General features: G+C 28.3%; 3 protein-coding genes and 1 pseudogene across 6 annotated transcripts; 2 read left to right on the forward strand and 2 right to left on the reverse strand.

Moving 5' to 3' along the window:
- Nucleotides 1-2148: 2148 nt before the first annotated feature.
- On the reverse strand, nucleotides 2149-6143 carry LOC149885320 (uncharacterized). Its single transcript, XM_090096224.1, has 5 exons — nucleotides 5895-6143; nucleotides 3823-4296; nucleotides 3412-3656; nucleotides 3078-3237; nucleotides 2149-2384 (listed from the first exon to the last, which is right to left on the reverse strand). Exons 1-5 carry the CDS (start codon nucleotides 6118-6120, stop codon nucleotides 2200-2202), a joined length of 1290 nt encoding a protein of 429 aa, XP_089952350.1. The 5' UTR covers nucleotides 6121-6143; the 3' UTR covers nucleotides 2149-2199.
- Nucleotides 6144-6276: 133 nt separating this feature from the next.
- Nucleotides 6277-8677, reverse strand: LOC149885321 (uncharacterized). Its single transcript, XM_090096223.1, has 2 exons — nucleotides 7443-8677; nucleotides 6277-7277 (listed from the first exon to the last, which is right to left on the reverse strand). The coding sequence occupies exons 1-2, from the start codon at nucleotides 8611-8613 to the stop codon at nucleotides 6499-6501; spliced, it is 1950 nt and encodes a 649-aa protein (XP_089952349.1). The 5' UTR covers nucleotides 8614-8677; the 3' UTR covers nucleotides 6277-6498.
- An 8970-nt stretch (nucleotides 8678-17647) lies between these two features.
- Nucleotides 17648-18878, forward strand: LOC149885322 (V(D)J recombination-activating protein 1-like; annotated as a pseudogene).
- On the forward strand, nucleotides 17775-22560 carry LOC145189569 (uncharacterized). 4 transcript variants are annotated; one of them, XM_090096106.1, is made up of 10 exons: nucleotides 17775-18737; nucleotides 18833-19125; nucleotides 19479-19688; nucleotides 19896-20138; nucleotides 20280-20356; nucleotides 20552-20754; nucleotides 20863-21189; nucleotides 21286-21444; nucleotides 21616-21808; nucleotides 22119-22560. In XM_090096106.1, exons 2-10 carry the CDS (start codon nucleotides 19067-19069, stop codon nucleotides 22424-22426), a joined length of 1779 nt encoding a protein of 592 aa, XP_089952232.1. In that variant the 5' UTR covers nucleotides 17775-18737; nucleotides 18833-19066; the 3' UTR covers nucleotides 22427-22560. The 4 variants fall into 4 exon arrangements, with proteins under 4 accessions (XP_089952232.1, XP_089952234.1, XP_089952233.1 ...); XM_090096108.1 differs by lacking the exon at nucleotides 19479-19688 and having other exon boundaries at nucleotides 22169-22418; XM_090096107.1 differs by lacking the exon at nucleotides 19479-19688 and having other exon boundaries at nucleotides 18158-18737; nucleotides 22119-22557.
- Nucleotides 22561-25955: the final 3395 nt, after the last annotated feature.

The raw sequence follows: 25955 nt of genomic DNA on the forward strand, positions 1-25955 counted from the left end.
TCTTTCATGAAGTTGTGTAGGCACTCTGCAACTTGAGGGTCACGCTCTTCAATGTCATTTATGGTTCTTTTGCAAAGCAAGTGGAGATTTAATATGTCTTTTTGAACTTTATGCATAGTCACTAGATTTTCAGAAGACCAGGAATCAGAGCATCGCTTACATTCTGCCAGAAATGGTAAAATGTTGTAAATACTAATAAACTCTAACTCATCCGGAATCAAACTTTGAAGATCTGGTTTGTTTAGAGTTTCTAGAGCAACCAGTAAACCAGCCTTCAATCTGAGGATTGACTTAAGCATCATAAAGTTAGAATTCCATCTTGTTACAATTGGCTGAATGATCTTGACTGGTTCTATATTTGCTTCCACGCACGCTTTCTTGATGTCCTGCCAGTCTAATGAACTTTGGTGGGTCCTTTGAGCAAGTCCTTTACATTTCTTAATTATACCATTGATTCCTTCTGATTTTTCTACAGCCTTTGTTAAACAAGTGTTGAGCAGATGATCGGCACAGGTTAGATGATCACTGATCTCTTTGCTTTCCGTGATTGCTTTCTTCATGTTGGCTGCAGCATCAGTAACACCCACTTTGTAAAGGTCTTCCCTCTGAAGACCAGGAAATTGAGAAATCATGTGGTCTATTCCTTGTGCAAGCAAAACCCTTGTATGTCTCCCAATAAAGTTTTGGCAATCCAAAGAAAGGTTTTTGAGTTCAAAGTCTTTGGTAACATAATGCAATGTAAGCGAGACGAAGGGATCACCATTTCTTGCAGTCCATCCATCTGTAGTGAAAGCTGCCATTTCGCAATGCGGGATGTCTCTCTCAATTTGCATTTTTACATCACGTCTTAGATTGCGATAAATCATTGGTAGCTTGAATTTGGATAAGGTGGTTGGACTTTTTAGGTTGGCTTGTGGACAAAGATAATTCAGCAGCATTTTGAAGCCAGCAGTTTCAATAACGTGAAACGGGAGGTTAGAGAGAACTAGTGAAAGGGTTAGGATGGTATCAAATTCCAACTGTTGAGCACTTTGTGAAGGCCACTTTATTGTTTCAGTAAAGTCGTCCATTTTTGTTTGGTGACTTGATGATGCATCATGTGGGAGGTTATCAAGCCTTTTGTTTTTATTAATAGGACCAAAATATCTTCTTATGGTACTGGACTTATCAGCCTCTGCCTGAGCATTCCTCTTTTCTTGAAATTTCTTCTCTTTATTTTCGTTATCGACTTTTTGCATCTGGTAAAAAGATAGCGGATTGCAGGATCTGAAATAAAATAGTGGAATTATATATGTTTAAAAGGATGCGAATTACAATGTTTCAGTAGTAGATAGTTCATAAAAAATAAATACATGAACCACAAGACACATTAGTGTTTTTTTAAAAATTCTAAATAATTTTTTTTTTATCATGTTGCATTTTACCATGGGCATATAAGAAATGGACGTGTAACCTATTGTTTTTTTTGCGAACCATGCTCGTTGCGCATAGTTAGAAATCTTTTGTTTTTAACAATAGAAATTAAATTATATTAAAGTCTGTCGGATTTAACGAAAATTTTTGGACTCGTCTAACCAGTCATTTCAACTTCCTCTCATTTATTAAAGATAACAGCAAAAGAACCAAGTTTTAAGCTTAATTTTATATAGATAGACATTCTTAATACCTTAAGAAATAACGCGGACAATGAAAAGAAATTGAGATCATTTGCTTGACTACCTTACCCTAGTAGCAAGCAATATTGGAGCTATATTGGCCCATTATTGGCATCAACATTGGCGCATTATTGAGTACAATATTGGCACAATATTGAAAAGGGCTACATTGTGCGATATTGCGCCAATATTGATTTATAATATTGTACCAATATTGGCTAAATATTGGTACAATATTGCCTAAATAGCTTAATTTATTAGTGTTCTCAAACATGCGCCAATATTGATCTAAGTATATTTAGATCAATATTGGCACATTAGACCCATATATGGGTCTAATGTTGTTGCTTGTAGTAAAAACATTCGCGCAAACATTCATGAATAATAATGCATCAATTGGTGCATTATTACGTTGACACTTTATTAACACTTTTTTTTATTATTACAATTTCACAATGTTCTTTTAATTATTGACAAGCGAGAAAAATAAACATTTAAATATATATCAATTATTAGACAAAACAAGAATCACAAGCACAATTAATCAATTATTAAAATCAATGTCTATATGTTCATTGTCGATACATTGTCTATCTGGATTAATCGTTGGCACCTTTGAGAAACGATTTTTTCGACCTCCATTCCTATCTCCAGCTTGTGCAAGAAAACAGCTCATCCGATCTCTGATTTCTTTATCTGTACATTTATTAAATTTCTGTTGTACAGCAGCTGTAAGGCAAAAATATTTTATTGGTTATTATTTAACATACTATATATAGTATTTTTCTTTAGCTATTCAATATCTCAATTAACTAAAATATAAACAATAACTTTAGTTACTCTTTACAGCTAAAGAAACATAATGTCTCAAATCTTCAGCTTTAATATTCTCTGAGATTAATGACTATATCTATAATCTATTTATTAAATATTACAAAATTCGATAAAAATTCTACAGTACATTAAATTATAAATTAGATCAAACTATTGTTTTTACAAATCTTTTTCAAAATTTAGATTTTAGCTAATTAGATTATTTTTCTATTCTTCACTTGCCCAAGGCTGAGGGGGCCGCTTCAGTCGAAGAGGCTACTCTTTTTTTTTTCTCTCTTCAACTAAAAAAGAGGTTTAAAAGTTGCAATTTATATTTCTAGAAACAAGTTTTAGATCAGTAAAGATAAATTTTCAAAATAAATCAGAGATTTGTGATTAATCTCAAAAATCTGAAGTTTTGGAAAAGTGTAAAAATTGCCTCCCTTCCCATACAAATAATATAAAATAAACAATATGCAATAATACAATAATTATTATACAATAAATAGTAGATATTAAAACTTTAAATGCAATCATAACTTTTTAAATTTAAGTACCATAAAAATAATAAAAAAATAGGTGGTTAATTTAATAAACACAACATTTTACCTATCACACACTTATATAGCACTAAGCTTATAAAAGACTTTTTGTTCTTTCGGCCTTGCATAGAGTATTGCAGGCTAACCTCTTTTGACAATAAAGAAGCCATCACATTCGAAGTCATCTTTTTATAATCTTCCCCACCGACTAATACCAATCTGAGAATCTAATAGCCAATATGCACAAATAGATTTATTATATAAAACATTTTACTAAATTTTACTAAATTATATTCCACAATAAATTTAGCTGACCTCAAAGCAAATACTAGTTGTATGATTACAAACTGTGTTCACGTTAATGTATATTATATGTGAATATATGAGAATATATAACTTACAAGAGAATTCATTTTGTCTTTATCAGACAATAGCTGCTCTGTGGCCAGCAAATCATCATTTGTTTCAATAGGAATTTCCCATCTTATAATTGGCATTGTTTGACCAGCTGCTGATGATCTAGTAGTACTTGAAGATGATAACGCAATAGTTATCATTCGTTGCTCCATAGAGTTCAATCTTTGGTTAACCTGCTTGATTTCATATTGCATGCTGGAAATCAAGCGCAGACACTTTCCTTGAAAAGCTGCAAATGTAAAATTGATATCATGAATATAATATGGTAACTATAATTCTAATTTCATATTGATTGATTTCTTAATTGCTTTTTTAACATTATGCCATAAAAATATATATAAACAATATACAATAAAACTATAATAAAATAGTAAAAAAAATACACAAATTATTACCAAAAACTGACTTGCAAAGGTCATCTATTGTATTTATGGGTAATGGGAGAGGGATGTAGTCTTCACTACTTTCAGGCTCTTCGAAATTGTTCAATTGAGGAGATGTATTTTTAATTATTGAATCTGACTTCTTAATGCATGCATTAGTAGAGCTGCTTGCAATAAATGTTGGTTCGTAGTTTTCACTTGCCGCAATCGAAGAAATGCTGCGTTCTTCCTGGCTTGTCTGAAAACTTTTCGAACTACCTGATTTTAGATTCTTTGGTTTTCGAAAGATTTTACTCATGGGAATCGCTTCTTTAAATGAAGGCGACATATTGATGTTTTCACAGTCATGAAACTCATTAAAATTTTTTGAAGATTTTCTTTGTCGCTTTTTTAGAGGAGCAATATCAAATTCATTGCTTTCGTCACTTTCTATATTTGAAGTATAAAGAAGCTGTTCTGCTTTTTCATTTGCTCCTAATAATGTATCTACAAAAAAAGTTATATAAAAATATGTAAATAATACCTGCTTAAATAGATAATAATTGCTTAAATAAATTACTAATCTAATACAGTACTACCACTTATATTTTATATTTTTCATTGTCATGCTAATGTCATGCTAAAAGCATTGTCATGCTTTTATTTATTTTTAATATATTCACCTCATGAGTATAGTCAGTAGGGTTCTTATGAGCCCTTATTGTTTTTATACACCTCTATAAATTCTATAGCTACAAGCACAAACCTTGACAAACAAAATGGAAACAAACAAATGGAGCAAATTTGTTTCTCTGCATTTCACAGTAATCTCCTAGATGATATTCATCCTAGTGGTAGTATTGCAATGAAAGTACGCAGACCTGATCTGCATACCAAATTAACATCAGGACTTAACTTCTCCATAATGTCATTTAAATGACATTATGGAAAACCATCCAAACCACAAAAGGATGTAAAACTTAAAATAAACTAAAACATATAATAGGTTTTTTATATACAATATAATAGGTTTTTTAAAAGTAATAAAAATATTTGGAAAACACTTTATATTTTCTTTCTAATGATATGATAATTATCTTTACCTTTTTTGTTTATTTTTCCTTTTTTTTATTATAAATTTTATTTTCATGTTTACTGGTTTATGTGTGTTTTGTATGTTATATGTCTATATGCTTATTATTAGTCATATTATTCCCTTCAATATAATATTATATTCAATACAATATAATATTGTATTCAATACTATATTAAATATAGTCATACAAGCCCTTCTGAAAATAAGTTTGCAGAGCTTTATCAGAAACATTGTTCCACGTCTCTAAAAACAATACTGAAAAGATGCATGCGCAGAATAAATCTATATTTCTCGAAATTGCCTTTTAAACTACCTAGCATTTTAAGGTGCTTTACCTAGCCTTTAGAAGGTACTAATTCAAAAAACTATGTTGTTATATATATTTGAGCCAGTTTTACCTCGGCATGATGCTGCACTGCATAAACCATAATATTTTGGCCCCTTGCTCTAATCATGAGAGGGAAATAAGTTTACAAAATACTTTTTAACTATTATTAACTAAATTAAAATTCATGTACAAATTTAAAATTTCATGCACTAATCTTTAAGTGTTTGAAAATTATGACTATATAAAGTTTGAACGCCCTTTAATTTTAGAGGTCATTAAACTATGGTGGGTCATATTATTTAGTAATATGAAAAATAAAAATAATTTATAGTAATAAAAAAACAAAAACAAAAGAAAAACGTATGTATAAAAATAGTTAATATTATATCATAATAATTATGATATGATATTAACTATTTTTATATATACATTTTTTTTGTTTTTTTTTATATATAAAAAATATTTTATATATATAAAAATAGTTAATATTATATCATAATAATTATGATATAATATTAACTATTTTTATATATAAATTTTTTTTTTTGTTGTTATTATTACTATAAATTATTATGATTTTGTAATAATAATAATTATTTATATTATTGTAAAAAATGATTATAGAAAAATAAATATCTTGTTATTGTTGTTATGTTATTGATTACCATTACATATGCTTACTAGAATTTCCCAGCAATCTAACAGGCAGTTTCTCCCATAGACTTTCATTAGGCATCACACAGTCAGATATGAGTTTTCCAACATGTGACATAGACTTGAGGTGACTTGGCCACCAAACTTCGTATGAACTAAGTAACCAACAAGTTGGCACAACTTCCATGCAACCTTTTTCATTTTCTTCAAAGGACACAATAGAATATTTCTTTTGAGAGTTGAGTTTCAGCATGTTCAACTATTACATAAAAACATACAAATTTTAAAAGTGGTAAAGGAAACAATTGACTAAGTTATAAATTAGTAAATAATAAATAAGAATAGCCTCTTTATGTGTAGTGGCTCCATCAGTTTTGGGGAGGTGAATTCAATAAAAACAAATTAAAAATAAAAATAGAATGCCTATATTTACTTTATGAACCCTCTTTAGTACATATTTTTTTACAATATATACACATAAACAAGAATCCCCTAGTGGGTAATTATTTACAAAAATAACTGATGACAATTTTATAACTATAACTTAAGACAATTTTCATACTATTTATAATCATCAATAAGTAATAACAGTACAGTGTGCTGTTTTATGCAATGATAATTAACAGTAATCTTAGTGATCAATGGCTGATCCATGAAGTAGAGGATAAACTACAAAATAATCTTGTTTCTGAAGAACCATACATTTTGTTTTTATTGCATTTAACTGTATGAAAACTAATTTTGAGGATAGCTGTGAAACCTTAAATACATTAAAAGTATTGGACGGACAAGGATATAAATAAAAGTTCATGTGTGTATTAAAATAATGACCAATTAAAATAATTCTGTTGTTCCTACATTTAACAACATTTTTAACCACAAATAATTTTCCAGAATCTAAGAGCACACAGTTGTTACAGGCATCTAGAGTTAGTGTAAAACCACAGTACACAAGTTTTTCATATTGAACGCAATCCATTCCTAAAGTAGGACCTTTAAAGTGCACTTTAGACACTATAGGCTCATAACTACATGGTTTATTAAAGGTATAAGATGTTGTACCTACTTCAGATAATCTTCTGCAAACTTGTTGCAGTGGCAAATTTCCATTCCTGAGTAATTTTTTTAGTCCTCCTAAGGCATTTTCAAAAGGAAACGCACTAAAGTTATGTAATGGTCCATATTTTCTTACATCATCACATATGTGTGTAAGACTATGCAATGTATAATTTACGGAACTTTCACCATACAGTTCAGGTAACTTTTGGACAAATTTATTTAAAAGTTTCTCAGCATAATCTATATAAGTGCTACAATACTCAGAACTTATCAAAATAGACACTGCCACATGTAGTAACATGAAGTGGTGATATAGTCGTGATTGTAGACGTCCTCTCAACACTAATGGCCCTAAATAGCAAAGAAAAAGTCTAAACTCTACTGCCTTCCATCGATCAATATGTTTCAGACTTCTTGGCTTACGTGCAAATTCAAGGCAAACATGTTTTGCTAAAGTTTGTAAATCAATGGAAATATTTTCTGCAATTTGAGCACTTATTTTAATATTTCTATTACCTCGTAGCCAGTGCATAAGCAACCTTCGCATAGCACCAAGACATATCAAGTGCATGTATTCTAGGGGCACATTAGAAACTAATCCAACATTAAGTGGCAATAAGGGTGACTCTGTGTCTTGTTTATGATGCTGCTTTTGTAACTGAGAAGCAAATGATTGATCTGTGCGCTTCTTGGCATTTAACTCTGGAAAGACAATTTTATGTTCCACATACTTTCCTTTTTGCACACATCTTTCACAACCGTAATATGCTGTATGTCCTTTAGTACATTTTATAAAAGCACGAGCTGGTGCATCGCAAATAAAACTATGAATATTTATAGAAAATTGACATCCATTTACATTAATGCCATTCTCTTTAACTGTTAACAATTCAACAACAAATCTTTTAAAGAATTCAGCAGCAGAAGCTGGCTTGCTAGTACCAGCAAAGATAGAAACTACTAACGGCTTGGAAAACATTTGTCCTACTTTAGCAATGAACAAAATTGGCCAGAACTGCTTTGCAGAACTTTTATATAAAGGCAACCCATCAATGTTTATAAGCATTTCAACTATTTTAGAAGTATAAGATGCTGGATGATAACTTGCCAATAATATTTCAAGCTGGTTTTTAATACCTATATGTAAGTAATTGCCATTGTTACCAAAAATATCGTTCATATCTCCAATGCCAGAACATGGTTTTGTTTGTAATAATGTTCTAGCATCTTTAGGTAACGCATGATATGGAGACAAAATTTTTAATAGATCGGTTAAGCTGTTTTGACAAATATTGTGCTTTAATGCCCATTGAACAAGTGATTCTTTAATGCATGGTGTTCTTTTTGTTTCTTCATTTTCATTACTAGATTCTGATGAAAAATATATTATATTTTTATCAATGTGTAGCTGATCATCAGAAAATGATGAAAAATAATCAAATTCTTTATTAGTAATGTCATTTACACTTATCTCATCATATTTACTATCCCATGTATTATATTTCTCATTGTTAATCACATTAAAAGTACCATCTATCACTTTATTGGTTGTAGTTTCACTTGTTACATTAACCCGTGTAGCCAGGTTATCTAGACTAATAGCATTTTCAATATCCTGAAAATGTCGTTTAACAGCTCTTGTAACAGATTTATATTTTGACCAGCGATTTGAGTTACTTGCATTCATAGCTAGTTACAAACCGGAAAAATAAAAAATAAACTAATAACAAAAATAATAGAAACATATATATATATATATATATATATATATATATATATATATATATATATATATACTTTTTCAAATAACCTGAAATTTTTACCGAATGTGCTCTATATTATAATTATTCAAAATTCATTTCACAAAATTTTTAAAACTCACCAGTCAATTAATTTTTATTGTTTTTTTGAAAAGACTTCCGTGCAAAAGTTTAGAAACAGTTGAATTTGGATTATTACTTATTTCTATAAAGCTGAAATATTTACTAAAACTTTCAAAACTTACAATTTTTTAATAAAATAGTTTCAATAAAAAAGTAAGTATTTGGTGGCATATCCATTTGCCTTTAAAACAGCATAACAGCGACGAGGCATCGAATCAACTAAATTAATAAGAACATCCTGAGGAATATTATACCAACATTCTTTAATCAAACCAAATAAACTGTCTTTGTTGGTTGGTTTTCTACTAACTAACTGCCTGTCAATGTACTCCCAAAGATGCTCAATGGGATTGAGATCTGGGGCTCTGTGAAGGCCATTCAAGAACACTGACATTTTTTGATTGAAAATATTCCTTAACAGATCTGGCACAATGCTTTGGGTCATTATCTTGTTAAAAGATCCAATTGCGATTCATTTTGTCCTTTGCATGGGGCAGCATAATGTTCTTCATTATGTCTAAATAAGCTCTCTGGTCCATAATACCTTCTATGCGATGAATGGGACCCAGGTTGTCACGACTAAAACACCCCCAAACCTTAACATTTCCTCCTCCATGTTTAACAGTAGGTAACTGATATTTTGGATTGAATCTGTCTCCTATTGAACGTCTGACATATCTAATTCCGTCACTACTGAATAGCATAAACTTTGATTCATCGGAGAAAAGGACTTTTGACCAATCATTAACTGTCCAGCTGAGATGATCTCTCGCAAATTTTATTCTGGTTCTTAAATTTCTCGCAGATATAAGAGGTTTCTTAACTGGACGGAGATCATACAGATTATTTTGTCGTAATCGATGTTTAGTTGTATCAACGCCTCAGTTTGTGACATGAAACTGATGCATAATTGAATTAAGTTCGATAGCAGTCATGTGAGGATTATTCTTGCAAAACCTTACTAATAATCCATAAGCCTTTTCAGTTGTAACTTTAGATCTTCCAGGGCGAGGCTTGCTTTCAATAGTTTTGCGCTGACGAAACCTTTTCATAATGTGACATATTCCTGGTTTAGAAACATTGTAAAGTTCAGAAATCCTTTTGTAAGTCATTTTTTTCCCCACAGCTTTTATAATTAGTTTCTTTATTTCATCTGAAACTTCCTTAGCCTTTCCCATGCTTTTAAAATATCACTACTTAATTGAATTATAAAACTTCACAAATAATTTCTCAGTTAGTTATACTTAATTGCTTTTGAAATATCTGAAGTTAATTCAAACAATAAATTTCAGAAAAATTTGACCTTTTGTAATGCTTTTGGTTACAAAAAACTGATATAATTGCGGGTTATTATACTGTTTCTAAACTTTTGCACAGAAGCCTTTTAAAAAAAAACAATAAAAATTATTTGACCGGTGAGTTTTAAAAATTTTGTGAAATGGGTTTTGAATTGTTATAATATAGAGCACATTCGGTAAAAATTTCAGGTTATTTGAGAAAGTTTGTGAAAAGTTATGCGTTATAAACTGAAAAAAAGTAGGTGTTTCTAAACTTTTGCACGCTACTGTATATATATATATATATATATATATATATATATATATATATATATATATATATATATATATGAACATATATAAATAATTTGTATATTATGTGTAAATTATGTTAGTGTGTTCTAAAATTAGAGTGCTCAAAGAACAGAGCAGTAATAAATTAGTAAAATGAATACAAATTATATTATAATATTTATCTAATTATTAATTAATTCTATATATATTAGTTAAAACTTTAAAAGAAAAGCTAAAAAGGTGTTTTTAAAAAACATCTGTATAGCTTTTCTCTTAAAATACAATTTATTAAAAAAATAAATACGAATTTTTTTTACTAATAACAAGTGTTAATTAGAGACAAGGCCTTGTCGCTAAACGTTGGTCTAACGTTAGCAGGAATTATTTTAATTTTACAATGTCATAGGTTTATTTATACATGTCGCTAATAAACCCATGCCATTAAGAAAATTGTAACACTAAATTAAAATAATAAACTCTTTTAAATAAATCTAATTGAGAAAAATGTGAAATATTGTGATGTCTTCAAAAGGCGAAGTGAATAAAAAAAATTATTGCTTTTACTCAGTAATTGGTCAGCTTTACGTAAATAATAATTTTAGCAATTTTGGTTAAGTTTTTATTCACGTTAAGCTGAGCAATTTCTGAGTCAATTGCTTAACTTTACGTGAATGAAAATTTGTGCTTAACTGCTAAAGTTTTTGTTCACGTAAAACTGACCAATTACTGAGTAAAAGCATTGAGCAATTACTGAGTTAAATTGCTTTTTTTTATTTACCCGACCTAATTAGGTCGGGTAATGCGAATTCGCACATTTCAATACTTTAAAGTATTGAAATGTGCGAATTCGCATTTTGCAATATCGGTTTTTTAATAACGAGCCAATATTGGCTTTATATTGCCTAAGTTGGCCAATGTAACTAATATATTACCAATATTGGCACAATATTGCAAATCTTGGCCATTATTAGCCAATCTAAACTATATCGGAGCAATATAGCGCCAATATTGCTTGCTACTAGGGTAGTACATGTATAACTTGAGATAAAATAAATAATACAAAAATAAAATTGTTTTGTAGCTACCTAGAGCACAATGGTTTCATGTCTAGGGAATTACTCCATCTATTATATTGCTGTAGACATCCAGTTTATGAATATTATAGAATTTTCTATTTTTATGTTTAACAACAGAAATATATACAGTAAAGGATAAATAACTTATACATAAAATGAATGTAAATACAATAAAGAAAAAAATAATTTGTCACAGTTTTAAAGAATTTAGCAAAGTCAATTTATGGCAAACCGCAAGAATAACTAAGTATTTAATATTAACATAAAATGATTTACCAGCTATATATAAACTAATTTTTATTTGACAAAAACAAATGGGTTATTATGAGCTTATTATGACAATTGAAATAATATATGAAATATGAAAAGCGAAAACATGAAATATCTGACCGCATTTTGCAAGATAATTATAAATTTGAATAACTTTTTAAAAGTTTATGCTTTATCAAATGAATTATAAAAAAGTCTATAAGAAAATACACCTACTAAAAAAATAATGCATTAAGGAATATAAATTATGGAGCTTATAAAGTAGCCGAGGCAAAAAATGGCGACATGTCGGAAAAAATACTAAAAAAATACACAAAATTAAGGCTGGTGAATGAAGGACCAAGGAGTTGAATGAAACCAGATCTTAATAAAAAATTTAATTTAAGCTTTTTTATACTTCGCTATACTTTTTTTAGTCATTTTAAAATTATCCATACAGATCTATTTTATCATTGACAGATTTTGTTTACACGAAAAAAGTTCCCAAATTTACAAATATTTATCTTGAAAAAATGATGAAAATCTGTTCGTGCCGACAACTAATTTCCTTTACCTTGGTGTAATTTGTTTAGTAATTTGTCAACGCGTGAAGTAGTTACTTTATCCTGAAGTACAGTCTTATTAAACAAATGCTATAAAAGTTTAAACTAATACCACGTGATCAGAGGTTCTGTTTTTAAACTGTGGGCAGCCATTTTAATAGATTTTTTTGTTGACTGGTGAAAATTTAGAGTTAGGGCCTCTTTATATGGAAAGCGGGCTGGCTCGGCAAACGAGCCAGCCCGTTTACCGAGATCTCGACGTTGTCCTTATTTCAACTTAATTTTATTTTGCGTTTATATGAATAAACAAACTAGCCCGGATCGCTATCCGGGCCAGCTCGTTTATTCATATAAACGCAAAATTTTTCGAAGCCAGTTTTGGCCTCTCAAGAAGGCGGCGGATACAACGAAAGGCTATATGAAAATTAAGAAACTAATGATAATCAAATTTTATATCTTAAGCTCAAATATTGATAAGTTTCAAATAAAAATCTATTTTTTTGTTTAGCATAAGATTTTTTTCATAAAAATAACGGAATATTACATAATTACATAAACTTCAAGTATAAATATTTTTTTATTTAACAAAACATATTCTTACAATAGCTTGTTGTATGTTAACTTTCTGCTTTTCGTTTTTTAGAATAAATATGAGCCCATAATTATGAAAGTGGTCTAAGTCATATTTCTTATTTCGAGATATTTAATGATTCGCATTTGAATAAATTAAAAATTCCGTATAACGTTGTAATTACAACTACTTTTTAAAGGTTCATTTTTGACGATATCGTAAAAATTACATTGAATATATTTAGTTTAAAATCATGTTGTGTGAAATAAATGATAAATTCATTTTTTTTAATTTTGACATAGACCAATTTCATAACTATGGGCACATATGATAAAATACAGATTCTCAGTAAAACTAAGTAGGAGTTTTAATTTTAGTTTGTTTCAATTTAGTTTGTTTAATAGTAGTGAAGAAAAAGTATTTGTTTACTTGTGCAGAAATCTCAAATTTAAAATAATTAGCATTTGCAATATAACTTACGCACCTTTTAGTTCTTAACTACCCAATGCTTGTGCTAGAAGCAGGGGCCTGTACAGGAATTTTTTTGGATAAGTCGCAATTTTAACCCCTTCCCAAAAATGTTAAATTTTAGCATCCCCCCCCCCCCCCCTTCCTCATTGAGAAACGCATATATGAGGTAAGACGGCTTAGTGTATGTACAAACGTAAGTCCGAATTTAATTTTTAGTGTTTAAAACCCTTACTTTCTTTTTATATTGTTCAAAATGCAAGTAATTAAAAAGATACACAGCTTTGTATAAAACAATTGGGGATGTCCATTGATATATTTTAATATATGCTTGTTGTTAACTGTAGTCTTCTCCTCCTGATGATAAATATCAAAAGAATTTGACTAAAACTTTACTAAGGGTGTAATTGAAATGGAAGTCCGGAATTTGTTCTCTAAGAAATAATAACTTTTATTTTTTTTAAATTAACAAAAGAAAATATTTAAAAAATGAAGTACTTTATAACTTAATAAAAAAGGTATGTCCATTCAAGTTTTTTATTAATTTGTTTAAGTCAAAAATTAAAACAACCTCCGTTTAATATATAAATCGTTTTTTAATAAACTTTAGACCGTTCTCGATTTGAAAAGCGCTATAATAAAATACCAAATCGTAAATCTAACTGTTATCCCGGATTAATAACTTCTTACCATCCGTTCGAACAATTAACCTTGTATAGTTTGCTTAATTATTGCTTTAGTTTGCTATAATTATTCGCTCTGTTTGCTTTTATCTACCGACGCATCATATTTATTCAAAATATTGAAGTTGTGAAAAAATATATAAAGATACATATTTTGGGTATGTCCAGCGACGTAGCAGACATCCCCTAGACACGCCCTGAGAAGGTTAGTAGCACAACTGCATGTTGCGTTATTGAAAATATAAAATTTGTCAAAATTGTAGGTAGACACCACTGCCGCTTACCATTCAGTTGTGTTATCAACCTTCTAGCACACTGTATTGGGTAACTAAGAACTAAAAGGTACATAAGTTATACATAAATATTAACTTAATCGTAAATTGCACATAAAAAAATTATATCGAATATTTTGAACTTTAACATTTAAATTAACAATTTCTTTAATTGTCTAATTTTTTAAAAATCATTTCATTTCTATAAACTTTTTAAAAATTTGTTTTATTGTCTTGTTTTTCTTTCAAAACTGTTTAATTATTTTCTTTCATATTGCAATAGTCTTATTAGATGTACATCGGTTCACCGCTAAGAGCTCTGATCGCCGCCATCTTGGAAGGCCAATTTTTGCTTCAATATTTTTTCGAAAACAACAATAGAATACGCTATCTAGTTATATTTTGAGATCAGTGGTTTAAAATATACTAAATTATAGTAAGAGTAAAACACTTACTTTAAATGAGCTTTAACTCCACTGGTGCTACCTTGAGACAGCTTAATCACTTTTTTGCACTTATTGCACTCAGCAAATCCTGATTTTCTGCCAGAGCCAGAGATGTTATCCTCTTCTCTGTGTAGCTTGGTAAAATAATTCCAAAGAGACATTGTTTCTTGAAGATGGTTTGATTCGGTAGTGATTTTGGTATACTAATCAAATCACTGAAGAACTTTGAGGTTGTTAGTCTTTCTTGACTTTTGTCAAGCTTATATAGGAGACTAATTTAATTTTAGAGGGTAATTAATTATTTAACAACTATCTGACTTGATAAAAACAAAGTAATTTTTTACCATATAATTACCGCTTATACAAACTTTTATCACAATTTACCGAAATTACCGATTTTTACCGCTTTTACGCAGTTTTACCGTATTTACGCAATTTTACCGTTTTTACGCATTTTTACGCATTTTACGCATTTTTACGCATTTTTACCGATTTTACGCATTTTTACGCAATTTTACCGTCTTCTGTTACAAGAAAGCGTAAAAATGCGTAATACGCATTTTTACCGCATACGGTAAAAGTGCGTAATACGCATTTTTACCGCATTGCGGTAAAAATGCGTATTACGCGTTTTACCGCATTTTACCGCATTTTACCGCATTTTACCGAAATTTTTTTACCGCCGGTGCGGTAACGCCGATGCTTAGTACGAATAACATTAAAATCTTCTCTTTTAGATTCTTAAATGCTTTGTGTTATTAAAAATTAAACGCCGCATACTGAATTAGTTACCGTTTGAATTTTTTTAAAAGACAAAATAATCCTAAGACAGCTATTAGTAAATGGTGTTGATAAATCGAATTTTCGAAGAAAAACAAAGCTGTTCATAATTAATAATAATGAGATGTATCATCTAGGTAAATCTGGCGATAAGGTAAACAGTTTATATATTTATAGTTGTTTATACTACTTATATTCATTTTATGTTACCAATTGTGTGATACAAGCTTAATTTGGCCTGCACTTTTGTTGTGTAGTGCAGTTTTTAACTTAAAAAAATTCGAAATTTTTGAAAATAACATACCACTTATGGCAATCGAGTCAAATCAATCATAACTTGCTTTATGTTTACTTTCTGAACTAAAATGATTTGTAACAATGTTTTCACTGAAAGGTTCTTTTTTTTTTAGCTTTTTGAAAGTTATTACATTCTGAAACAAAAGTGGCAATGTAATTTGCCATTCTTTACGAAAAAAGTTTTTGAATATTTTCTGTGGTTGAATTGATGCCTATGCGGCCAGATGATGCATTTGCCTCATTGGAAATATCATAAGCATCATTCAAAAACCTAATTATGTGGTGTTGCTCTTCTTTACACCAAATAACTTTTCTCTGAACAAAAATTTAAAAAAAGCTTCTTTAAAAATTTTGAATTTTTTTAAGTTGAAAACTGCACCATACAAAATAGTACATCCAAATTAAGCTAGTATCGCTCCTCTATAAAAGTATCGCACAATTGGAAACTCAATGCAATTATTTTAAACAACTATAAATATATAAACTGTTTACCTTATCGCTTTCTTACTAATTACTTATCCTATAGATTTCCCCACACGATGCAACGTTTAAAAGTATTGACAAATTAAGTGGTCGCAAAATAAATTTGTACATAAAAATACAGTAAAAATTTAGTATGAGATTTTTACTAAGTAAAAAAAAACGTGGGAGTAAAAAGCTCGTACTTTAACGGTAGGATAAAGTTTTTTTTAAAAAGCGTCTCTAGACGAAATTTTCATTGTTCGAATTTCTTATTCATTAAGATTCGAGTAATAAGCAATAGTTTTTTTTATTTTTTAGTTAACCTTTTTTTCTGAGAGATTGATTAAGATGATTTAAGCTTTATGTAGAGAAAAATGCAAAATATACGAGTAAAAGAATATTTTTTGACTGAAAATAACAGATGGAAATGCCAAGTGTGCGCAAAACAAAAGCCAGCAATTCTTGTCGGAACACGGTCGTTTATATATTAGGAAAAAGCGCTATGTTTAGGCACGCATGCGCCAGTTAATAGAAAAAAAATTTTGAGCTTTTAAAATGGTTGCGGTTCTTAGCTACGAACTATATTTTAGATAGCAACCATTGCTTTCTATGTTATTTGTAGAACTGATTGATTTTACCATACTTTTGACCTAATTCAATAAATTTATATCTTAATTGTATCATAAAACCAATAAAAAATGGAAAAGAAAGTCTTATTTTTACTTAAATTTATATTTTCATTCAGGCTTAATTGTTGCTAATTAGTGATTTTGTTTATTTATTTGAAATCCAATTTCTCAACTTCTGACTGTAGGATTTCCGTAATTTTTCTTTTTAATTTTAGATATATCTTTTCTGTAATTATGATATTTTTCTGGTTGTTGCTTCAACTTTTTTTAGGTGTAAATTCTAGATACTCATCTAATAACATTTTAACAGAGTTAACTACTCAGAACTCTCTCAAAACGTCATGCACTCGAGTGCATGACGTTTTGAGAGAGTTGGGTGCTTTTTAGACTGAGAAGCACCAAACTCTCTCAAAATGTCATTATGTCAGAATCAAGAATTTATACTAAGAATCTTAGTTTAGTTTTTCTATATTTAGATGTTATTAAAATATAACTAAACAAAAAAATATCACAAACGAACTAGGCACTTATATATGTACGTAAATGATGTGCATGTATAATATACGAATGATGTATCATTTATTTGTAATGTATATGCATAAAGCATTATATGCATATTGTATGTATTAATATATGTGTGTGTTGGTGTTTGTGTGTGTGTGTGTGTGTTATGCATGTGATGTACCATATTTTATTTATTATATAAACTATAATTTAATTCAAGATTTAGTTCAAATATAGTTTAATTTTATAAAATAAATACAATACATAATATTGTTTACAATAGTTCTCTTAAAAATTTTAAACATATTCTTAAAGTTTAGCTCACATTAAATTTGTTTATATAATAATTATTAATTAGTTTTCTCTCATTGATTCATTACTGTTTTATCTTTAGATGGAACTGCAATACGAAAATTTAAATTACTTGTGCAAGACTTGTGCAAAATGGATTGGAAAAAGACAATATAGTTTGACTAATAATCTTAAAACTATAATAGAGCAAGTGTTTCTTGTTAAATTCGAAGAAATAGAGAACATTCATCCAAAAAATATTTGCCACAAGTGTTATTGCACTATTAATAATGCAAACAAAAGAAGAACAACAACTTCTTTATCTCTGTATACTACTGGCAACCACATAGCATAAACTGTGCCACATGTCAGATGGCTGAAAATGTGCGGCATGGTACAGTTTTCACACGTTCACTTTTAAAAAAATCTAAACTCATTAAAAAAATATATATATCTTGTAAATACAAAAAATGTTGGACAATTGCAATGTTTAACTCAATAAAAGAAAATATATTACCTATACATAATTTAAACATAGGTATTGATATATCAGAACTACAAAACGAATTTAATCCTTTTTTAGAGCTCTGTTTATGTTGTAAATGTAATAAAATACCACAAATGCCTGTTACATTGAAAAGCTGTGAACATTTATTTTGTTTTTTATGTCTTGTGGAAGAAATGAAAAATAAATATATTGATGAGACTTTCTGCCCAAAGTGCAATAAAAAAATTTATATTGATGATATGGTGACCAGTAAAAAAAACTAATTCTCTTCTTCAGATGTTAACTCTTGTATGTAATTTATGCAAGCAAAAATTTAATGCATTAAAAGAGTATGAAATATTCAAAACTCATAAAAGCTTATGTCATAACGAATTACTGTTATCAACATCATTACTGACTTCATCAAGTAATTAAAAAAAAAGTATAAATGATATCTTTGAAATAAATAAAGACAGTGATATTCCCCAAGAGCTAGAAGAAGCAGCCCTTCATATCATTAAGCAAAAAATGGCAAAAAGTGGACAAAAAACAATTGAATTTAAAAGTGGAGGACCTCGAGTAAGTCTTTATAAAGATATGTCTTTATAAAGATAAACATTTGAAAATTTATTTTTTATAAATAAATATTTTCGTGTTTTATTTCTACTTTTCAGCCAATGATTTTTACTCATGCACCAAAAGCTTATGTCAATAGTGCTCAGGCAGCACAATGAACATTAAGATTGCGTAATACAAATATTGCAAAGCATTTTGAGACTTTAGCAGGCAATTTAAACGATGCAGTTGCAAATCAAACAAGTAAATTGCTAAATTCATTATCACAAGACACAAGGCACTCCATACTAGATAATGCAGGACTAAACCACTCTGAAATAAGTGCAAGTGTGATGGTTGCAATGAAAACTGATATGGGAGTACCATGGGAAAAACTTAAAATTATGTCTAGGTAAATATATATATTTTTTCCTTGAACAACTTGTTTCACCATCAGAAGGTTCATCAGGAAAGTAGCTTTCTGATGAACTTACTGATGGTGCAACAAGTTGTTGAATAGATGAAACACAGTGTAATAAGACTTATCTATTAAGACACATCAGAATTAATTTCTGATGTGTCTTAATAGATAAGTCTAATTGATGATACACAGTGTGAAAAATGTTTGATAAGTGATTTTCTACTAATTTATATATATATATATATATATATATATATATATATATATATATATATATATATATATATATATATATATATTTATATATATATATATATTTATATATATATATATTGTTTTTACAGGTGGCTTAAGACTTATAATATATGCACTGCATCAAATGCCTCACAAAGAGTAGTTGCTGAAAATTGGTCAGGCAATGAAGTTATTGTTGAAAATGCTCCTTTCTTTTTTGAAAAAGATGAGAAAGATAAGTTAGAAATTAAGGAAGTTCCTTGGGGTTATATTTCTGATTTACCCAAACATATATTTAGACATCTAGAAGAGTTAGAGAAGTAAGATATTTTAGAATTACAGAAAGATAATAAATAATCATATTATATATATTATATATATATTATGTATATTATATATATATATATATATATATATATATATATATATATATATATATATATATATATATATATATATATATATATATAACTTATAGTTTTTCAGTATTACTTAACTTTTCAGTCCATTATAATTTTTTTTTCTAGTTGCAATGATCTTGTGAATCATAATTTTATTCAAAATAAAGAAATTCACATCAAAATTGGAGGAGATTATGGTGGTGGAAGTTTCAAGATGAGCTACCAGATAGTTAATACCATAAATCCAAATAGTTCTGAAAATACTATTGTTTTTAACATATTTGAATCAAAAGACCTCAGAGCTAATATTAAAGTAGCCATGGCAAGATTTGAAAAACAAATAGAAGCGCTACAAATAATGAAATATAAGTATGTTGATAAATTATGATGTATATATATATATATATATATATATATATATATATATATATATATATATATATATATATATATATATATATATATATATATATATATATATATATTTAATGTTTGTGTACATACTTATAGGGATAATAGTATCAGAGTATTTATTTTTGGAGATTATGAATTCCTTTGTTCACTGTATGGAATTTCCGGAGCCTCAGGTGAGCAGTTTCATTACTTTTATCTTAATTTTTTTAATTATGTATTTCAGGACAGGATTTCAAGACAAAATAAACTTAAGTTGGGTAGGTCTTTAGAACTGCCCAGGAGGCTGATAATGTCTGACCACTAAATCCTGCTTTGTTCATTCACCTCACCAAAATAGGATTAGTATTTAATAGTTGGTAGTTTTTTAGGTAAACATTGTTGTTTATTCTGTTACGCAACCACAAATGAAATGAAGGTTTGCAAAAAAGAAAGAACAGGCATAGAATCTCGTACCTTGGAAAATCTGCAAGCTGATTTTGAAAGATTTATGAAAGATGGTGGCATTAAGAAAAAGGCCAAGTTTTATAATAATGTTATAGCAGAGCCTATCCTGAGAATACCTTTAAACCAGGTTAGTTTTTGTTTTACATTTTGTTAATGTTTAATCCATAGTTATTTCCCATAGAATCACATTGACTATATTTAAATAATAAATTTATTTTGTTCTCTGCATAATTAGGTGTCTTTACCAAGTCTGCATATTGCTCTTGGTGTTTATCTCAAGTTTTTTAACATGTTTGAGGAAGAAGCCCATGAAGTGGACATTATGATGGCAGCATCATTAAAAAATAAAAATTGTCTTTTATCTCAACCGTATCAAGACTATATTTTAAAACAACAAAAAATTTTGAATCTAAAAAGGTGCATTGATAAACTAGATGACCAAATCCAGCTGGTTAATGATACTGTAGCTATAGCCATATTGAATAATGAAGATTGTGTAGAAAATATTCAGTCACTTTACATCCCTCAACTCAATTTGCTAAACGAAACAAAAATGGAAAAAGTAAAAATTGTTATAAAATTTAATAAATAGAACTTTGAGAAAATAAGATTGTTTTATGTTATTTTTGACATGCGGATAAAAAACATGTTTTTTTAGGTTAGAGAGTGTAATGGTTTGGAAAACGAACTGATTTTTAAGAAAAGTGAGGGACCATGCATTCAACAGATTGAGTTGATTTTGCAAAAACTCAAGGTACAGCGACAAGCATATCATGGGAAAAGTTTTATAGGAAACCATGTACATAAAATGCTAAAAGTAAATATGTGCTATATGTTTTACATATAATATTTTATATTTTTATATATAATATATATTTAATAATTATTATAATAATAATGATGATGACAGTGATAGTGCTGATGATAAAATAATAGTGATAATTATAAGCTGAAAGTACCAAGTAATGTATCATTTGTGTATTTTCAGAAAAAATCTATATTAGAGCTTTGTAATTCTGTTCCGCTTCTTGTTTATAACAATGGATTGTCTGGAACAACTGTTCATGAAAAATCAGTTGAAATCAGTAGCAAGTATAAACAACTTTTCAATAAGCTTTCCAATTGTTATAGCATATTTTCTTCAAAAAGTACTATGACAATAATTGAATTAACACAACTAGGTATGTTTTATGTAATAGTTTTGTAAATAAAATAGTTACTATTTTAAATAATTATTTTGTATTTGTTTAACATTGTAGTGCCTCTTTATTGCTTGTTTTATTGTATTGCATTAAATTTTTCTCACATAAAGGTAAAAATCTAATTATGTAATAATTAATAGCTATATTTTAAATTTTATGGTATAGTTGACAACTATAAACTAAATTGCAAAAACCTAAACAATAAATTATATAATAAGAATAAAGACATAATATAATGTAATTTTTTTTCTTCTGCTTAAGCATTTGATAACTGTGTTTTTGTATACAGAAACATATGTTGATGATTTAATGCAATTTTATCATGCCAAATGGCCTCAGGGTTTAGTGCCACCTAAGTTGCACATGATGGAAGATCATGCGATACCATTCTTACAAAAATGGGGTGCTGGCTTTGGATTCTATGGTGAACAAGGAGGTGAATCAATTCATCATGAGTTCAACAAATTAAAGATAATATATCAATCTATTCCTTCACCAACAATGCAATTAAAAAGCATCCTTAAATCGCACCATCTAAAAACTAATCCTAAAAATAGAGCGCTGAGACCTAAAATTAAAAAAAGAAAAAGGAAATGATATCTGTGTTACATTTTAAAAATTATATGTCAATAAAAAAAAGTCAAAAAAGAAAATGTAAATAATTTAAAATTGATATTTATTTTTGACTTTATATAAAAAATAAAGTTTTATTTATTTCAGAAAACTTTTTTATTTGAATTATTTTTATGTATATATAGCAAATATAAAAAGTTGAAAAAAGAAAATATAAATAATTTAAAAGAGGTATTTATTTATAACTTTATATAAAGAAAGAATTTTTTACATTGCAGAAAGCTATATTTTTAAGAAATGACACCTGTCATTTCTTATGGGTATTATTCTTGTTTTTATCAACATAAAAAAAATTATATTTTGTTAAAATAGTTACTAATAAGAGGATATAAAGTAATAGGATTAAATGTAAATATGCTACAAATAATTTAAGCAAGGTAGTTATGTTAGTTTTTAAATAAATGTAACAAATTTATAATCATTCAAAATTTCTTAAACTAAAAAGTTGAGTAATATGAGAATATTATGTATCCAAAATAGTAAAAATTTTCAAATAATTATATCCATTGTATATTGCTAATAAACACCATAAAAGTATAAGGTAATTCAAAGAACTTACCGATAACAAAAAATTAACTGTATTTTTATCCTCAATTGTCAAATCCAATTGATTGTAATCCAAGAAAGTTAAATACCATATTCTTTATTTTTCATATTTCAAAGAATTTTTTCAAATTTGTGTCAATGAATCAAAAATCAATCAACATCTCAATTGATTTTGTATCTATCAACACAACAAAATGTACATACAATAAACCATGTTACTTCCATCTAAAAGAGAAGAAAAACACACACATATATATAAATATATAAATTAGTAAAAACTCTTATTAAATTTTTTTCTTCACAGAAGAAAAAAATTATATAAGCATTTTTGCTAATTTATTATTGCTCTGTTCTTTAATAACATTGAGCACTCTATTTGTAGAATACACTAACATAATTTATATATAAAAATATATATATATTTATGTATATATACATGTATATATATATATATATATATATATATATATATATATATATATATATATATATATATATATATATATTTATATGTGTGTGTATATTTATATGTGTGTGCGTGTGTATATATATATATATTATTATTATTATTATTATTATTATTATTATTATTATTATTATTATTATTATTATTATTATTATTATTATCATTATTATTATTATTATTATTATTGTTATTATTATTATTTAGATGGAGATAATTATGGAATAACTCATTAGTCAGATAACAAAGTATACAATATTAATTTTAAGATAAGTAAGAAAAATTAAAAGTAATAATAAAAAATGAAACTTTATTATATTAGGACATAGTCCTATCAGTAAAAGCATACTTTTAAGCCAAAAAAAAGCTGAAGCAATAACCAAAAAAATATCATTAATATGGAACATATTTATCTGAAGTTTAAAAAAAAAAATTTTGAATTCCTACAGTCAGATTTTTAAAAAATCGAATTTAAATAAATAAACAAATCTGTGTTTTACTCTAAAAAGTAACTAACTAGAGATGAAGTTTAAGCGCGCTAAGACCATTTTAATACTATTTTATTGATGTAATTATGAAATTATATGTATTAATATACTGATATAAGTTAAAAACAAGAGTACAGCATTATATTTCAAAGAAAATGTTAACAAATTAACGGTTGTCATATAAAATATTTTATGTCGTTAAGAGCCGCAGCCATTTTAAAAGTTCAAGACTTTTTTAAAAATTTTAACGCATGCGTGCCTAAACATAGCGCTTGTAAACGACCGTGGGAAATGTTTCTCATCTCAAAAACCATTTGCATTCAAAACACAAGGATATTGCTATAGAACTAGCAATTTCGGAAAGGAGGAGAGTTCGAAATAACAATCATTATGAGGGTAACGGTGAAAATGCTATTTTCGTTTCGTGTAAAAAAATTAAATTTGACTTCGATATAAACGATACAGCAAGAGACATAAAATCGATTCTGATGAGAAATTTGCCTTTGACAGTCGCTGATGACATGGGGAAGAATGAGATGATTAGAAAGGCTCTTCAAGCTTTTGGTGTGAGATGGAATCGTCAAAAAGCAAAAGAATTTATTCTTAAAGCTGCTGACCAAATTTATGAAGTTGTTGCAAAGGATATAGAAAATGTATATCCATCATTAATGTTTGATTCAGCGTCTCGTTTCAATACAAATGTTTTTTCTGCAAGCATTCGGTATATAAAAGATGGAAAATTGCACGATCGAACTTTGGGAATGCTCACTCAGCACTGACGGCAACTTGAAGCGGTGTTAGCTGATCAGCTAATTACTCTGATTGCGAAAGTTGGGAAAGGGGCAGATGATATTTACTCAACTCGTTCAGATTAAGGTAAAAACATGATAAAAGCTTCTGATGCTATCAGAGAAATGCAAAATCAAATGATCGTTTGTAATGAATTTGTTAAGGAAGCACAACAGGTTGCTTTTGAAGATTTCGATCTGCTTGACCGACTCAATTTTGAAGAAAAACTTGCAGAAAATTCTGAAGATACAGACAATGGGATCGAAAGGCTATCACATACTCAAGAACAAGAGAGAAAAAAAAATGTATTAGAAAGCAATATTGGTGCAATCTGTACCAAAATGTTTTGTGGAGCGCATGTTTGCCAATTAGCTGCAAAAGACGTAACAGAGCCGTTTGAAGCCACTCTTCCTGAAATAAGAAAATTTATAATAAATACACAAGCGCCTAAATATGATGCAATTTTTGCTGATCTCAAGAGGCCACGCAAAGATATTGCTCCGAGATGGACTAGTACTTACATCATGGTATCAGACATGTTTGAAAAACTCGCGATATATGAACAAATCGGGACTAATCGAAAAACCGCGACCTAAGATTGAATGATGAAACCTGGAAATTTATTGAGGAATATGCAAGAACATTCGAGCCGATATTTTATGCAATGAGGGATTTTCAAAGATCAGACTTTACCATGTCGGACTTCTTTTTACGATGGATGAGAATGGTGATGAATTTAGAAAAGATTGCCGATGGACAAAATAATTTAACAACTAAACTTCTAGAAGCTTTAAATTTAAGTTCACAAAGGTTTTTTTGAATGTGATGCTTTCATCGCTGCTCTCTTACTGGATCCTCGTTTTGCATGGAATAGTGCTAGTCATGAAGTTTTCAACGATTTATTGAGAAGCCGTGGAGTAGATTTTACTACCATTCAGAGGTAGAGATTTTACTACCATTCAGTAATTGATATTTAACCAGTATTTGATATCAAGCAGTTCATTAAATAAATTTTATTCAATTACATTAAAAAAATCAAGAGTTTCCACACTGTGCACCAATAAAAGTTCAATACTACTCAATAACATGATATTAATGATTTTCATCATCATAGAGTATTATTCGTTTCTTCCAATTTTTTTTTTTTTTCCTTCACAAATCAAACGAAAATAGTTTAACCTTTTATTGATTTAAGGTCAAAAAGTCA

Source organism: Hydra viridissima, unplaced genomic scaffold (genome assembly GCF_058129835.1).
Source record: "Hydra viridissima isolate aposymbiotic clone 2 unplaced genomic scaffold, HvirCarnegie_v1 scaffold_8, whole genome shotgun sequence".
Classification (NCBI taxonomy): Eukaryota; Metazoa; Cnidaria; class Hydrozoa; order Anthoathecata; family Hydridae; genus Hydra; species Hydra viridissima.

Coding starts and splice junctions, on each gene's coding strand:
- LOC149885320 (XM_090096224.1), bottom strand. CDS start 6,120: ATGCTGAAACTCAACTCTCAAAAGAAATATTCTATTGTGTCCTTTGAA. Junction 3,657..3,822: donor CCTTTGCAAGTCAGTTTTTG/GTAATAATTTGT, acceptor TTACATTTGCAG/CTTTTCAAGGAAAGTGTCTG. Junction 3,238..3,411: donor AAGACAAAATGAATTCTCTT/GTAAGTTATATA, acceptor ATTGGCTATTAG/ATTCTCAGATTGGTATTAGT.
- LOC149885321 (XM_090096223.1), bottom strand. CDS start 8,613: ATGAATGCAAGTAACTCAAATCGCTGGTCAAAATATAAATCTGTTACA. Junction 7,278..7,442: donor GCTTATGCACTGGCTACGAG/GTAATAGAAATA, acceptor TTTGCTATTTAG/GGCCATTAGTGTTGAGAGGA.
- LOC145189569 (XM_090096106.1), top strand. CDS start 19,067: ATGGTTGCAATGAAAACTGATATGGGAGTACCATGGGAAAAACTTAAA. Junction 20,357..20,551: donor TGGAATTTCCGGAGCCTCAG/GTGAGCAGTTTC, acceptor GTAGTTTTTTAG/GTAAACATTGTTGTTTATTC. Junction 21,809..22,118: donor AATTGAATTAACACAACTAG/GTATGTTTTATG, acceptor TTTTGTATACAG/AAACATATGTTGATGATTTA.